At 39.2% G+C, this 15,061-nt stretch overlaps 1 protein-coding gene across 8 annotated transcripts in view; it reads left to right on the top strand.

The window, feature by feature from the left end:
• Nucleotides 1-15,061, top strand: part of ST3GAL5 (ST3 beta-galactoside alpha-2,3-sialyltransferase 5) — a 68,766-nt gene that overhangs the window by 31,366 nt on the left and 22,339 nt on the right. For 6 of the 8 annotated variants that reach the window (XM_073342845.1, XM_073342849.2, XM_073342843.2 and 3 more), the window contains 2 exons: nt 1,533-1,691; nt 4,074-11,769. In XM_073342845.1, the coding sequence (XP_073198946.1) occupies nt 1,533-1,691; nt 4,074-4,337 (423 nt within the window). In that variant the 3' untranslated portion in view covers nt 4,338-11,769. Of the gene's footprint in view, nt 1-1,532; nt 1,692-4,073; nt 11,770-15,061 lie in introns of those variants that run through there. The other 2 variants (XR_012158767.2, XR_012158768.2) reach the window with 1 other exon arrangement.

Here is a 15,061-nt window from a genome sequence, read left to right as displayed (position 1 = left end):
TTAGCAATATATTTGGTAGAAAATCTGTCAAGATATTTAGCAGTTTGTGCACATAATATTATAGATAATGCAAAGGAAGGTTAAATTCTATGGTTTTGCAACCTGGACGGGTTTATGGAATGCTTTTAGACTTGCAGAATTGACCAATTACTTTGCACATGCATTTAGGTAGAACATACTGTTTTATTACAGTGCTCGGCATTGTATGTTCTGCTTTTTAAAAAAAAATGCTTTAAATATAATACAAGTGATATTAATGAAGAAATTATCCTTAAATTATCGTTTGAATTTAAATAATGGTAATAACTCTAACAATCAATAATCATTCAGTGTGATAATAGGCAAACGTATTACATTTGTGGATCTTTGAGGAATTATCACTGTGTGATCCATTGGGCCCAAGCAATGTGTAATTTTATAGAACACCAGCACACCTTTCAGAAAAAATGGCACAATTTCTCATAGCAGCATTATGTTAACAACTATCGAATGCACCCTCTGATCTGAACTGGATATCTGAGTGACTTTGGTGGCTCTAATGTCATTTTATGTGCTTAAAGCTGCATATAGTATATTCTAAAAATGAAAAGTCCCTGTATTTTTGTAATATCAGAAGAGTAGTCACATTACAACAATAGATATAACAAATGTTTTTCATAGGGATTTGTTGGGAAAGAATGTGCCAATGTACAGAAAAGGTACCCTCTTCTTGAATTACTTTTCTCATTTGCTCACCATGACGCAATTTATGGAGAGAAACATAAAATGAGCCTGATTCTGATCTTTCACCAGTTTAGCACCAGTGCATCTCTATTGACTTCTTTAGCATTCTGACGTATTCTGGCATGAGATCAGCATCGGGCATGCTAAGTCTCATTGCTCTTCTCTCCTTTCATTCTACTACACTTGTCTTTAAATGTACACTGTCTGCTAGAAATACAGTTAATTTGAAAATGTGAGTAAAATAGTTTCAGGTAGGGTGACCAGATGTCCTGATTTTATAGGGACAGTCCTGATTTTTGGGTCTTTTTCTTTTATAGGCTCCTATTACCCCCCACCCCGTCTCGATTTTTCACACTTGCTGTCTGGTCACCCTGGTTTCATGTCCTACACCTGTTTGCAAGTCACTCAGCCAACTGTTGTGGAATTTTGTTCATGTTTTTCCTCTCTTTTCAAATGCTTTCTCTAGCGTGTTGCTGTCGGAAAGCCCAAATAGAGGCAATAGGGATGGGTGAGTGACTGTCCTCGGAAATGCAGTCACACGTTCAAAGTAAATGACCTAAACAGATAAAGAATTGCTCGCGCTCGCTCTCTCTCTCTCTCAACTTAAGTATTATTTGTTTAAAAGAATTCAGGCATTTGGGAATTATACATCAATGTCCTAGTAAGTCTTTTTCATAAATCATTTGTGATGAGATGTGGACAATCTCATGTTTTAATAGTATGGAGTTACATGCTATGCCCCAGTACCAATTTGTCATGCCAAGTATTTGTTTCCCTAGTTTTAACTGATTTTTTTTTTTTCTCTTTAGCCACTATGGGTGCGACTATTTTTTTGGAAGCAGGTGGCTGAGAAAATTCCTGTAACACCAAAACAGTTTCGCATTTTAAATCCGATCATCGTTAAAGAGACTGCCTTAGATATACTACAGTACCCTGAGCCTCGATCTAAATTTTGGGGCTGGGATAAGGTAAGATACCTTTTTTGGGGGGGAGGTGCTGTATAGATACATTTAGCTCCTTAGAAATCTAATATGACAAGATCAAATAAAAAAGAGTTTGGCCTTGTAGTCTCTTTGTGCAATTTCTCAGTCATTGTACAACATCAAAGTCTTCTCTTCTCAAACACTATTTGTATTTTCTTTAACATTCTCTGTTAAATATTTGTAGAGTAGTGGGGTTCAGCATTCTCGTTAATTATAGAAAAAGTAAAAATCTAGTTTTAAAGTTAGGGGTTAGGCTTGTTTATGTTCACATAAGGTGACCTGCTTGTGATTTTTTTTTTAAATAAATACCCCAAAGTTTTAAAAAGAAAGTACTTCTGTGAAATGCATTAAGGATGCAGGTCTTCTCAATACCATGTACAGTGGTAGGCCATGCACTGCATTTAAGCATTCAGAACTTAAGGCTTTTTGAATCATTTGTGTGTCCCTTTTTTGCTGAGGAGGATTTTGCCTACGAATATGTTTACACTACACTGTAAAAATAGGTGAGTTCTTCACTTGGGGTAGCTCACTTGGGTGAAAATAGCAGTTATTACAGCAATCAGTATGTAAGCACCTGGAGGATAGTAAGGTAATAAGAATGGATTTATCAAGAATACATCATGCCAAACCCTAATCTAATATCCTTCCTTTGCAGGATAACTTGCTTTGTGGATGTGGGGGAAGTTGTAGATGTGAGATGCCTTGATTTTTATCAAGGCTTTTGAAACATGACATTCTCATAAGCAAACTAGGAAAATGTGGGCTAGATGAAATTACTATAGGATGGGTGCACAGCTCGTTGAAAGACTGTCCTCAGAGTAGCTATCAATGGTCAGCTGTAAAGCTGGAGTGGGAGCTATAGAACATAAGAATGGCCATACTGGGTCAGACCAAAGGTCCATCTAGCCCAATATCCTGTTTTCCGACAGTGGCAAATGCCAGGTACCCCAGAGGGAACGAACAGAACAGGTTATCATCAAGTGATCCATCCCCTGTTGCCCATTCCCAGCTTCTGGCAAGCAGAAGCTATGGACACCATTCCTGCCTATCCTGGCTAATAGCCATTGATGGACCCTATCCTCCATGAATTTATCTAGTTCTTTTTTGAACCCTGTTATAGTCTTGGCCTTCACAACATCCTCTGGCAAAGAGTTCGGCAGGTGGACTGTGCGTTGTGTGAAGAAATACCTCCTTTTTTTTTTTGTTTTAAACCTGCTGCCTATTAATTTCATTTGGTAACCCCTACTTCATAGACTCATAGAATATCAGGGTTGGAAGGGCCCGCAGCTGTGGATTCATGCTTCATTCATTAACTTCTGTTTCCTTTCATTGTTGATGCAGACAGGACCTAGTACTGTTCAATATTTTCACTGATGACTTGGATAATGGGGTGAAGAATGTGCTTCTAAAATTTGTGGGTGACACCATGATGGGAAGAGGTTGCTAGCACTTCAGAAGACAGGATTAGAATTCAGAAAGACCTTGACAAATTGGAAAAGCGGTCTAAGATCAATAAGATGAGATTCAATAAGACAAGTGCAAATTACTACTCCTAGGATGCAAAAAAAAAAAAAATCTAATGCACAACTACAAAATGGGGAATAACTGGGTAGGTGGTAGAACTGCCTAAAAAGATCTGAGGATTATCGTACAGTAGTTCTCAAATTGAGTATGACTCAACAGTCTGCAAATGTGATGCAGTGCTAAAAAGGCTAATATCATTCTGGGATGTCTTATATATGGATTGTAGTATGTCAGGTAATTGTCCCACTCTATTTAGCATTGGTGAGTACTCAACTCGAGTACTATTGGTGAGTACTCAACTCGAGTACTATGTTCAGTTCTGGTCACCGCACTGTAAGAAAGAGGTGGACAAATGGGTGAGAGTTCAGAATGGAGCAACAAAAATGATACAAAGTTTGGAAAATCTGATCTATGAGGAAAGGTTAAAAAGGGAGGGGGGGCATGTATAGTCTTGAGAAAAGAAGTCTTCAAACATGTTGTAAAGAGCTGTTTTAAAGAGGACCATGATCTGTTGTTTTCCGTGTCCATACAAAAAGTAGTTGACTTAAGCGGAAGCAAGGAAGATTTAGGTTAGATGTTAAAAAAAAAATTTCTAACTATAAGGATAAATAAGTAGTAGAAGAGGCTTCCAAGGATGGTTTTGGTATCCCTGTCATTGGAGGTTTTTAAGAATAGGTTAGACAAACACAGCAGGGATGGTCTAGCTATACTTGGTCTTGCCTCAGTGCAGGGTAGTGGTCTACGTGACCTCTAGAGGTCTCTTCCACCCCTAGTTTCTAAGACTCTGTGAAAACTGATCAAGGAGAGAGATGTTGTATTGTAAATGTTTATTTTTCTTTCTAGAATGTTCCCACTATTGGGGTCACTGCAGTTGTTCTGGCCACACATTTATGTGATGAAGTGAGTTTAGCAGGATTTGGATATGACCTCCATCAACCCAACACACCTTTGCACTACTATGACAATCTCTGCATGGCTGCAATGGAAGGACAAACTATGCATAATGTGACAACTGAAACAAAATTCCTACAAAAACTGATCAAAGAAGGGATTGTGAAAGACCTCAGTGGAGGAATAGAGTGTGAATTCTGCAAAAAACCAAGCTAATGACTGGAACTGAGAGCACAGACTGGATTAGAGGTTCCTGCAGCCTTGCTAGCAATGACCCTTTCAGTGCTCTCATCCCACAAAGACTTGGAAGAATCTCTGTTCTTTGTATTTCTGTTGCTTTTTAGTGTCCAGTTGAATTCGTTGTATTTTTTAATTTATTTTGAGTCCAGGTTTTTACCTTGCATACTTTAGTGGGTAATTATCAATACAGTTTTGAGTTTAGAGAGATTCATTTAAAATATGTCATATTTTAAGCTGTCTGAAGGAAAACAGAAAATTTAAGGGTTTTATATGTGAAGGGCACTCACGAACCTAGGTGTGTTTTGCCTAATCTGGGGAGAGGAGAATTGTTCCCACTGAAGTGATGTTGCCTTTGTGGGTCCATTTGTCAGTAAATGAATCTTCTGTGCATACAAAGAAAAGAAAAGGTGTGTGTTTTCTAAGTGAATTTGCTTTGTTGCTTGCAGGTTCACTATTCTTTGTGGTAGATCATCCACTTGTGTAACCTTCAACAAATATTTAAACTAGTCCCTTTCTGTGCTGATACTTATTTTGGGGGTGGGGTGGGCAGGGAGCAGGAAAGGGCAAAACTGATGTGGCAGCGGAGCTGAACAGTAAGTTCATTCATGCCACATCTAGTCATGCCTGGTATTTAAATCATTGACGGATGTGAGTGCTTTAGGATTAGAATGCTGGCTACTTAACCACTTGACACATTTGGACCTGACCATGTTATAACCAGATTTAGGCTACAGTAGATATCTACCTGAGCCTAAACTCTTCTCTTTCCCATTCCTGGCTCCCAAACACCTGGTCATAATATGGCTGGGTCACAAAGTTTAAACATCACTGTTACAGGAACAGCATCAACACGAATTCCAGTCCTTTTTGGGGAGGGAGGTAAAAAGTAGTGTTTAGGGGTACACCTGCCCTTTTGCTATTTTATAAAAATGTTTTATTCCTTGCTGCTGTGTGAAAAACCCACAAAGGAAATGGAAACTTACTGTGTAGTAGTCAGTGAAACTGACTACAAACAAATTGAAAGGATGGAAGTATTTGATTTAATCTCCTTAGTGGTACAATAGGTGTTAACTTGCAACAGTATTATGTAAAATAACAATTCAGACTCAAATATAGTTTAAGTTGATAGTGGCCCTTTTATGTTGTGAATATGGTGTATGCTTCTTAATTGGGAGGGAGAGAGTGGAATTGTTTGCTTTGCAGACCACCAAATAAACTGGCAATTCTGTGTGCACAAATAACTTACGAAGAAGAAATTGCCTTGGAGGAAGTAGTATGATCTACTAGCACTGTACAATGTCTGCTAAGTGCAGATTGCTTTTAGAAATTTCTGTATAAATGTACTTTCTAATGATCGGAAATCAATGCAATTGAAAGAAAGCAGGACTGCATTTTTGTGAGCAAGTCTAAACTGTTTTGCAAATAACAGTTGTGGTTATTGGACTGCTTGCTTTTGCAAATAACACAGTTGTGGTTATTGGACTGCTTGCTTTTGAGTGCTGTCTGTTACTCAGAGCGAGTGAAAAATACTTTATTTGAACATGAAATCTTATCAGAAAGTTAATAGAAGTGAACAGGTGAAACATAATTATATGAATTACAGGAATCACTTTTGACTTTCCAGATGATAAACGTTCCTGTTAGTTCCTTATCATATGGTAAGATACACTAGGCATATTTTTAAAATTAGCATCAGGTTAAATTGCATCAAGAAAATAGGATGTGGGCATGGAATATAGTATTCATACTTGGCGTGAAGAGTAGGTCTAATGGATGATCGTGTATGAACGCAGAAGTTGCACTGGCTATGGTTGTAGAGAGACAATAAAACAATGCCAGTTCACAAAGTGTAACACAAGATAGTGGCTATGAGCCTCATCTTTCCTAAGCACCCACACATCCCCTAAAGTGAATGATTAGAAATCACACTCTGTGTGTTCAGGGCTCCATTTGTGCAACAGCAATAATATTAACCTAACTTCCTCCTTGTAACAAACTAATTTTTGTAACAGCAATAAATTTCTAGTCCATGTTTTGTATGCTTTTAAGTATAGATAAAACTGTTTACTTGAAAATTACTGATATGTAAAGAGTTTTTACAGATAGTGTTTTGTTTAATATAACAGGTTGATTATTATCCCCTTATAGTTAAGATGAAAGCAAGCTACCTTAACTCCATTCAATATTACTGAAATATGAAAGGGTTTGGGAAAGTTCAAAATGTGCATATGGACAGTAATACACTGAAGTCTTTCAAAGTGCTGTTACCCAAAAGTTTTGTTGTACATTAACTGTTAGTTCACCAGGACTTCACACTGTTATGACTTAAGAATTTGAAAATGTGAACTTAATAGAATGAAAGTATTATTAAAGCAATCAGTAGTGTCCTTTGAGGTTTTCCATTTATCATCAGCTCTACAGATGCTTTAATGTGGGCTTAAACTGTAGTCCAGCCAACTTTGTCAGCTGTGATCAAACTTTTTTCTCTGTAGTAGTAAGTATTATGTAGAATACTCCTATGTGGACTTGACCATTCCTGAAACAGCAATGGAATTCAGGCTGTGAAAAGCAATAAAGAGATGGAACCACTTTCTATTTATGTAGTTTCACAGGTCACAACATAGTCTGTCTTTTTCATTAAGAATTATATATAGCTAGAGAGTTCACTGATCCAGTTTAATAGTCGACATGAGATCGCAGGCAATCTAGAAAGAGGAGACCTTATGGAATAGTGCCTCATTTCTTTTCACTTACGCCTGATTAAGATTAATTTCATGAGAGTTATTCTTGGATCTCCCTGGTGTATGTGAGAATTGGTCCCCTACTCACAGCCAATGTGCTCTCCAGCTTCTTGAGGCTAATGTAGATGAGAATATATTTGTCTTTATTGGAGCACTGTCCTTAGTGTTCTAAATGTGTTTACATGTGTTTCACGTGTATTGAAATTTAAAGAATTTGTGAGTGAAGATAAAGTAAACTCACATTAGAATTTACCTTTTATAATAGCATTATAGGTGGGAGGAGGCACAGATGCATATTCAGAATCAGTGCAGTCTGTATGCTTTTTTCATTGTAACTGGATATGTCTTTACTTTGGTGTCTAGAACTTTGTTAATTTTTCAACTTTGAATGGTGGTGGGTTGTTACCTTGCAGCATCTGTCATCTGAAAAAGGCAAAACATGATATACATGATGATCTGTTCAATCTTAAAGTATTTGGACCCGTAATCTACTCTAAACTACTTTTTTAAAGAGGGCACTAGCTTGTCCATTTAAAAATATATTTTATTAAAAAAGTCTTTAATTCTAAGTTTAGTTCATATTTGGGGGGTTATTTAGCAGATAGCAAAAGAGACAAACCTAGGAGCAGCTCAATTATTTTGGCTTGCAAGAGGTTGCTCATTCCAATTTGCTTTCAAAGGTTTTCACAATTTTGTGTATGCAGAGTATGGATCTCATTGCTGTGTGTATGTACAGGAATCCTGCATGTAACCTGATTGCTTTCATCTGGAGGCAAGCCAATGTCAGCTTGGGATTTTTGTATGGTAGTGCAACTTATGATTAGTTTGTACAGTGCTATGAACATGTAAAATGCTAATGTATGTAAAATACAGGCAAATGGAGTAGTGTAAATACAGAGTGAGAATACTCTACAAAGCATTTAGTCTCCATGAAAGATCTGTAACCCAATGGTATTCAAATGGGATTGTGACCCACTCTTGAGGTACTTGGAGATGTATATAGACTGAATGTAGACCAATCTCATCTGCCAGTGGGTGCCGGGTGGTAACTTAGACTTTAGTGCGACAGCCTGCTCTTGAGTAAGAGGTAACCAACTGACATAGAAAGGAGAGACCTGCACAGAAAAGAAGCATGAGGTGGCTTTTGTCACCAGGCCTTGTGTCTTTCAGCCAGGTGAGGCAGGGAGGTTGCTTGAAACCTATGCTTCTTTCAGAGGTGACAACAGAGACCACACAGAGGTGGTCGGTAGCATCCTTTCTCTCTCCCACCAGTAGCAGGGATTTTTGCATGCACCTCTGGTTCCATAAGCAGTGGGATCTCTTCCTAAAGGCAGACTTTCCAGAACCTTACCCTTTTGCTCTCCTTTTACCAGAGAGTGACTCTCACTATCTTGGAGAGCATAAGCCTTGTTTTCTATGTAACTAAGGCTGTGCCTACGCAATGAAGTTTGATTGGCACAAGTAACATCTGTGAACAGCCACCAGGGTTCGTATGTGCACACTTGGCTGTGCATACGTACCGGGAGTGTTTGTGTTGATGTAAAGTTAGGAGCAACACAGGTAGCCCAGCATGCCTCATGCCACTGTCTGGCAAAATACCTTTTGTGATATTTTTGCATGCTTTGTGGAATAGCCGTGACTTGTCTCAGGATTTCTTAAAGATAGGGGTCAAGTTCATACCATGCCACTTTCTTCATCCCATAATACTTTCCACATCTCATAATTTTTGCATTTTTTTTTTTTGAAAACTCCCTCAGTTCCATGCAGTGCTTTGCCATCATTTCTCTGACAGAAGCTTGGACCCTCTTGAGCTCAACAGAATTCTCACGTGCTGATTGAATGCTGATGTGTATATAGTGGTGGTGGGGGAACGCCAGGTTGCTGCTGACATCGATGGAGCAGCACCACACGTAGCCAGACAAGCCAAAGAAGGGAAATTGAGCATTCAGAGAAAGGAAAAGCGAATGCTGACTCTACCTTTGTTTGATTACCTCTGGCTGAGCACAGGACTGTTCTGATGTGGGTTGTGTAACTGGATTGCCATACAACCCTTTTTAGAACTTGTTCCCTAACCTGTTATTTTCTAACACTGTACCGCTAAAGCAAAGAAGAGTTAATACCTTGCTCTTAACTTGCAGGTGGGCCAGGTGCCATTTTTAAATGGGAAACAAAGGTGGCTTGGTGGCGGGGAGGGAGGTGAGGTTTGAGGGAGAGGAAAAGCAAAACACACATTTCAAGGAATAATGGATGTATGCACTTACCCAAGCTCCCTCACCCTTCACGAGCAGCCTCATCTCTGCTTTTTTAGAAGGGGAGCAGTTTTAGCCTATTTCTTTACTGCATTATATTCCAGATAGAGGATCAAATTCAGCCCTGTTCTAATTTTCTGGACTGTAATGGAGATAAACCCGTGGTATAACTGGTCTGTAGCGTTAATGCATTGTTCCAAAGCCCAGGGCTGTTACGTTTCTTGCAGGCATGCTCAAAAGACATAGGACTGGAAGAGCGCTGCAAGGGTCATCAAGTCCATTGCCCTGCTACCACAGGTAACCCCATTTTATAATTGTGTTCCAGACTTCCACTCCTGATGGCTAAAAACCTAATTTCCAGCCTAAATTTAATAATTGTTACTTTATATCCATTGTGCCAACATTGCCCTTTAGCTTAAATAGCTTTTCTCCCTTGCTGCTGTTTACCTCCGATCTATTTACAGAGCGTACTCATATCCCCTGTTAGCCTATGTTTTTTGCTAGTCTGAACAAGCCAAGTTTTTAGTCTCCACTGATAGATATATTCTCCTTTATCTTGATCTTCCAAGTAGCACTTTCTTTACCTGTTCTGGTGTGAATTCATCATTCTTCAATGTGGGTGACCAGCATTGTAAATAGTATTCCAGATGAGGTCTTACCAGTGCTTTGTACAATGTCAAAGGGGAGAAAATCAAGTGGTCAAGAAAACAAACTTGAAGAAACTCTGGAGAGTTCACACTCTGTGTAACTGGGAAGACCATGGTTTTTCTCGCAGCTGAGACCCAGTCTGAGTGGAGGATGTGCTTCACAACTGCAGGATTTATTGGGAATCAAAAGTGAGTTCAAAGTACCACCTACTACCTGCACTGAATACTGCTGTTAAGAATTTTGTAATGTGGGCAGGGCTAATACCAATATCTCCATATAATGTAACTTGTCATTGTTATTTAAGTAGGGCTGGGGGCAAGAGAGGAAGTGGGCTACAGATCGGCATTGCAAAAACGGGATCAACAAATTCTTTCCTCACTTGCATAAAAGGCATGTGGCTATTACCTGCTGCTTTGGCCACTGTGCCCTGAAAAGTTCTATGAATGAACTGTTTGTACTTGTGCATTGCACTAGGAGACTCAAAGTGGAGAAAATGCAGTGCCAAGACTATGACATTGTTTGGATTCATAGAGTTTAAGACCAGAAGGGACTATTTTGTAATCTTGTCTGATCTTCTGCGTGTTATAGGCCATTAAATTTCAACCAGTCACCCCTGTAACTGAACGCAGTAACTTGTTTGACTAAAGGATATCTTCAGAAAGGCATCCAGTCTTGATGTGCAGACATCGAGATGGAGAATCTACCACTTTCCTTGGCAATTTTTGTTCCAATTGCTAATCACGGTAGTTTAGAAATTTGTGCTTAATTTCTTATTTGAATATGTCTGGCTTCAGCGTCCAGCCATTGGTTCTTGTTATGCCTTTTGTCTGGTAGATTAAAGAGCACTTCAGCACCTGGTATTTTCTCTGTGTGAAGGTACCTATATACTGTAATCAAGTCACCTCTGTCTTTTTGATCAACTAAAGAGATTGAGCTTTTTAAGTCTGTCACTGTAAGACATTTTCTCCAGCCCTTGAATAATTTTTGTGGCTCTTTTCTGCACCCTTTCCAATTTTTCAGTATTCTTTTTAAAACAACACCAGAACTTCATGCAGTATTCAAGGATTGGTCTCACTGATAGCATATAAAATCCCCTCCTTATTCCTGCTCGCTACTTCCCTGTTTATACATTGTTTATGCTACAGCATTGCACTGGGAACTCATGTCCAGTTGCTTCTCCACTGTGACCCCCTATATCCTTTTCAGAGTCATGGATTTCAAGATTGCAGTTCCCTGTTCTGTAGATAGGTCCTGCATTCCTTGTTCCTAGACGTTTCATTTGCATTTGGCTGTATTAAAACCAACTTTCTTTGAATGGACCAAGCTTACTATGCGATCAAGATTGCTATGCATGACTGCCCTGCCCTCATCATTTACCATTCCAGAAATCTTGGTCATCCCCAAATACTATCAGCGGTGATTTTATATTTACTTCCAGATCATTGATGAAAATGTTTAATAGTGTCAAGCCTAGTATCAATGCATTCGGAACTCCATTAGAAATGTCCTCCTTCAGTGAAGATTCCTCGTTGATAACTACTTTTTGAGATCTATCAGTGAGCCAGCTCTTAATCCATTTAACATGTGCTTTGTAGTTATTGTTTAGTGCCACTTTTTAAATCTGAATGTGGCATGGTACAAAGTCAAAGGCCTGACATAAATCGAAGTATGTTATCTCTGTGCAGGTACCTTAATCAAATTTGTAATCTCATCAGAGTAAAACCAGGTTTGTTTGACAAGGTCTGTTTTCAATAAAATGTTGAATTGACATTAACTGTATTTCTATGCTTTAATTATTTTATCAGTTGAAGCACGTGTATGTGGGTGTGTAATCTTATATTACTGGTTGGGACTGTCTTTTGTTTGCTCATATTGAATGTTATCAGGCCATGTGAAGGCCAAAAAAGTATAAGAAGGTTCAAAAAAGATTTAGATAAGTCCCTGGAGGATAGGTCCATCAATGGCTATTAGCCAAGATGGTCAGGGCTTCAAGCCCATGCTCTGGGTATGCCTAAACTTCTGACTGCCAGAAACTGGGACTGAACAAGAAGGGATGGATCACTTGAAAATTGGCCTGTTCTGCCCATTCCGTCTGAAGCATCAGGCACTGGCCACTGTTGGAAGACAGCATATTGAGCTAGATGAACCATTAGTCTGTCCCAGTATGGCCATTCTTATATTCTTTAAATCATTGGTCCCTAGGCAATCAACATCTTCATGTGCAGTGACCAATTCATAAGGTCCAAAATAGTTACATCATCTTGGTTGCAATACCATTTGTGTTAGAAAATTATCTATAATTTTTTAGAAACTTTAATGAACGTGTCCACCATATATGCATAATATCTCCTCTTTCACTACAATTTCTCCAACACTTATTCCCATTCAATCCATCCATCCATACCAAATATGAGGTGCCACAGAAACAGTATCTTAAAGAAATTTTCTTTTATTGTAGTAGAGATTGAGGTTTCTGGTCCTCTTTTTCCAGATCAAAGTCTATTCCTCTGTAGTAATTTGTCTATCCAAATTCCTTTACACCTGTCACATATGTGTACCACTTTATTAGAAAAGTATCTGCAAAGATTGTTTCCTAATTGACAAGAAGCCATCACTTCGATTAAAAGTTAGCTTTCTGAATAAAAAAACTTTCTTAGAAAAGTTGAGAAACCTAGTGCCTAACTTGAAGGGACCATGGGAGAGTGGGGCCATTGAAATTAGTTTTGATTTTTAAAATAAGTTAGAAAAGTTTCTTTGGTGAACAGTTGGCCAGCCATATGTATTCCGTGGCTATCCCAGTCTTTAAAAACTCTCTGATTTGTGACTTGGGTATTATTTGTAATGGGTGTCATTGATGAAGGAAAAGAACTAAAGAGCTGCTTTCCCCTGTCCTCCCCCCCAAGTTCTATCCTGAAGCCTTTGCTAAGTGATGTGTGTAAATTTCCAGAGGGCATGTTTTTTAGTAGTCCATGGTAACCTAGTAATTGTGACGATTTGGGGCCCTTTTGGGTGTCACCTGATGTGCTGAGATACCATCGAGTCGGCCTGTTATGCCAGACTGGCTCCTTTTTACCTGGCTTTGCTGGGTTAGGCTCACAAGCCTCTTCCAGTCAAGCACACAGGCAGGGCCACACCCAGCTCCACAGAGAGACAGAGATCCACTCAGGAAAGATTCAGCCTTAACGGCTTGCCCCAACACTCTGGTGCCCACTCCCTCTAGAGGGGTACAAACCCAAAGGTTTTATGAAATTCGCCCCCTCCCTCAACATGGAGATATGCACAACTTCTCTTACCGCCCAGTTAGAAATTACAGAAACTGGGTTTAATTAATAAACAAAACAAATGGTATTAACTACAAAAGGTTAATTTTAGGTGAATATAAGAGATTCTTGCTTCCAGGTCTTTTTCAGTGTCTCTTAGGGTGGGGAGGCTGAAGAGCACCTTGATGATGTCACTCCCCTGCCTTATATAGCTCTTGTGTAAGGCAGGAACTCTTTGTCTCCTCATGGAAAACCACTAGCATTCCAAAAGGGGATGGGGGTATCCAGTACCAGGTGACTCTGATCCTGGTCTCTGCATGGCTGTGGCAGCCATTGCTCCAGTACCAGGTGACTCAGACCCCGGTCTTTGCATGGCTGTGGCAGCCATTGCTCGTAGGCTGTCTCCAGCAGCCTCAGGAAGACTAAGCTCTTTCACAGTCCATTGTCTCTGCTAACGGCCCATTAGTCCTGTCTGGCTTTTCCATTGTTGTACCTGAAGGGCTGGCTGGGGTTGACACCCAAAGTAACACATTTGAAATACAGACACAGTTATTTTTCCTAACTTCAGATACAGAAATGATACAGGCATACAAACTGGATAATCACATTGAGTAAATCATAACCTTTCCAATGATACTTTTACAAGACCCATTTTGCATAAAGTACATCTCAGTTATGTCATATTGATGTCATAAGCATATTTTCATAAAGAATATGGAGTGAAACGTCACAATATTTACATTGCAACAGTTTTCTTGTTCAATAATGACTCAGTATATGGCGAGATTAGAGCACCCCCACTCTGCCGGCCGGCTTGCTAGTACCATATAGTATTTGGAAAAGCTAGACTACCCAGGTTTAATGCACTCTTATTCCATATAAATTTCAACAACATTCTCTGTATTCCTGCTAGAGTTTTATGTGGGATAATTAGAGGAATATTTTAAAACAAAAAAAAATGTCCTTGGTAAAATGTTAATTTGATTGTGGCTGTTCTTCCGTACCAAGAAATTGCATACTTCCCTCAGCACTCCGAATCTTGTTTTGTTTGCTGAAGTAGTGGTTTAATACTTAAATCATACAACTTTTCTAGGTTGTTTTGAGACCTGAATTGGCTGCCCATTAGTAACTAAATGTTTTCTATAAGTATGACTTCTCAGAGTCTGGTAAATGTATAGCTACCATTTTAGTTTTGGCATAATTTATTTTAAAGCCAGATGCTTTTGTGAAATAATGGATTTCTTTAGATACTAATTTCAGGGAAATATTCATATTAGCTAAAAATATTACATAATGTACACATATAAAGCTATTTTTAATGTATTCCTGCAACTTTTATTCCTGCGATGCTGTGCTGTGAAGATCATATCCACAGTTCCATGACTTGTTCAGAAACCACTCTGTGACTCCGGTAAAATTTCTTCTGACAGGGGTAGAAGGTGGGTTGCAAGGATCCGCGCCAGCACTTTGCCTGCAATGGCTAGGAGGGAGATACCACGATAATTTCCACAATCCACTTTATCCCCTTTCTTGGGTGACAATCAGGGCATCCCTCAATTCACTGGGTATCTCCTCCTTTATCCAGCTTTTAAAGATAAGCAGGTAAAGCTGCTGAATTAGCTCTGGTCCACTGTCTTTAAAGATTTCAGCGGGGATCCCATCTAGACCTGCTGCCTTGTTCTTCATCTGCTTGGTGGCATTGTGTACCTCATACAAATTGGAGGGTCTCCGAGCTTGTCCCTAAATGGTTGTTGAGGGATTTGCTCAAGGACTTCATCTGCAACCACAGAATTATGGTTAAG

Source organism: Lepidochelys kempii, chromosome 4 (assembly GCF_965140285.1).
Source record: "Lepidochelys kempii isolate rLepKem1 chromosome 4, rLepKem1.hap1, whole genome shotgun sequence".
Taxonomy (NCBI): domain Eukaryota; kingdom Metazoa; phylum Chordata; order Testudines; family Cheloniidae; genus Lepidochelys; species Lepidochelys kempii.
Note: the sequence above shows the minus strand (reverse complement) of the source record. Positions and strands in the feature narration are given on the sequence as shown.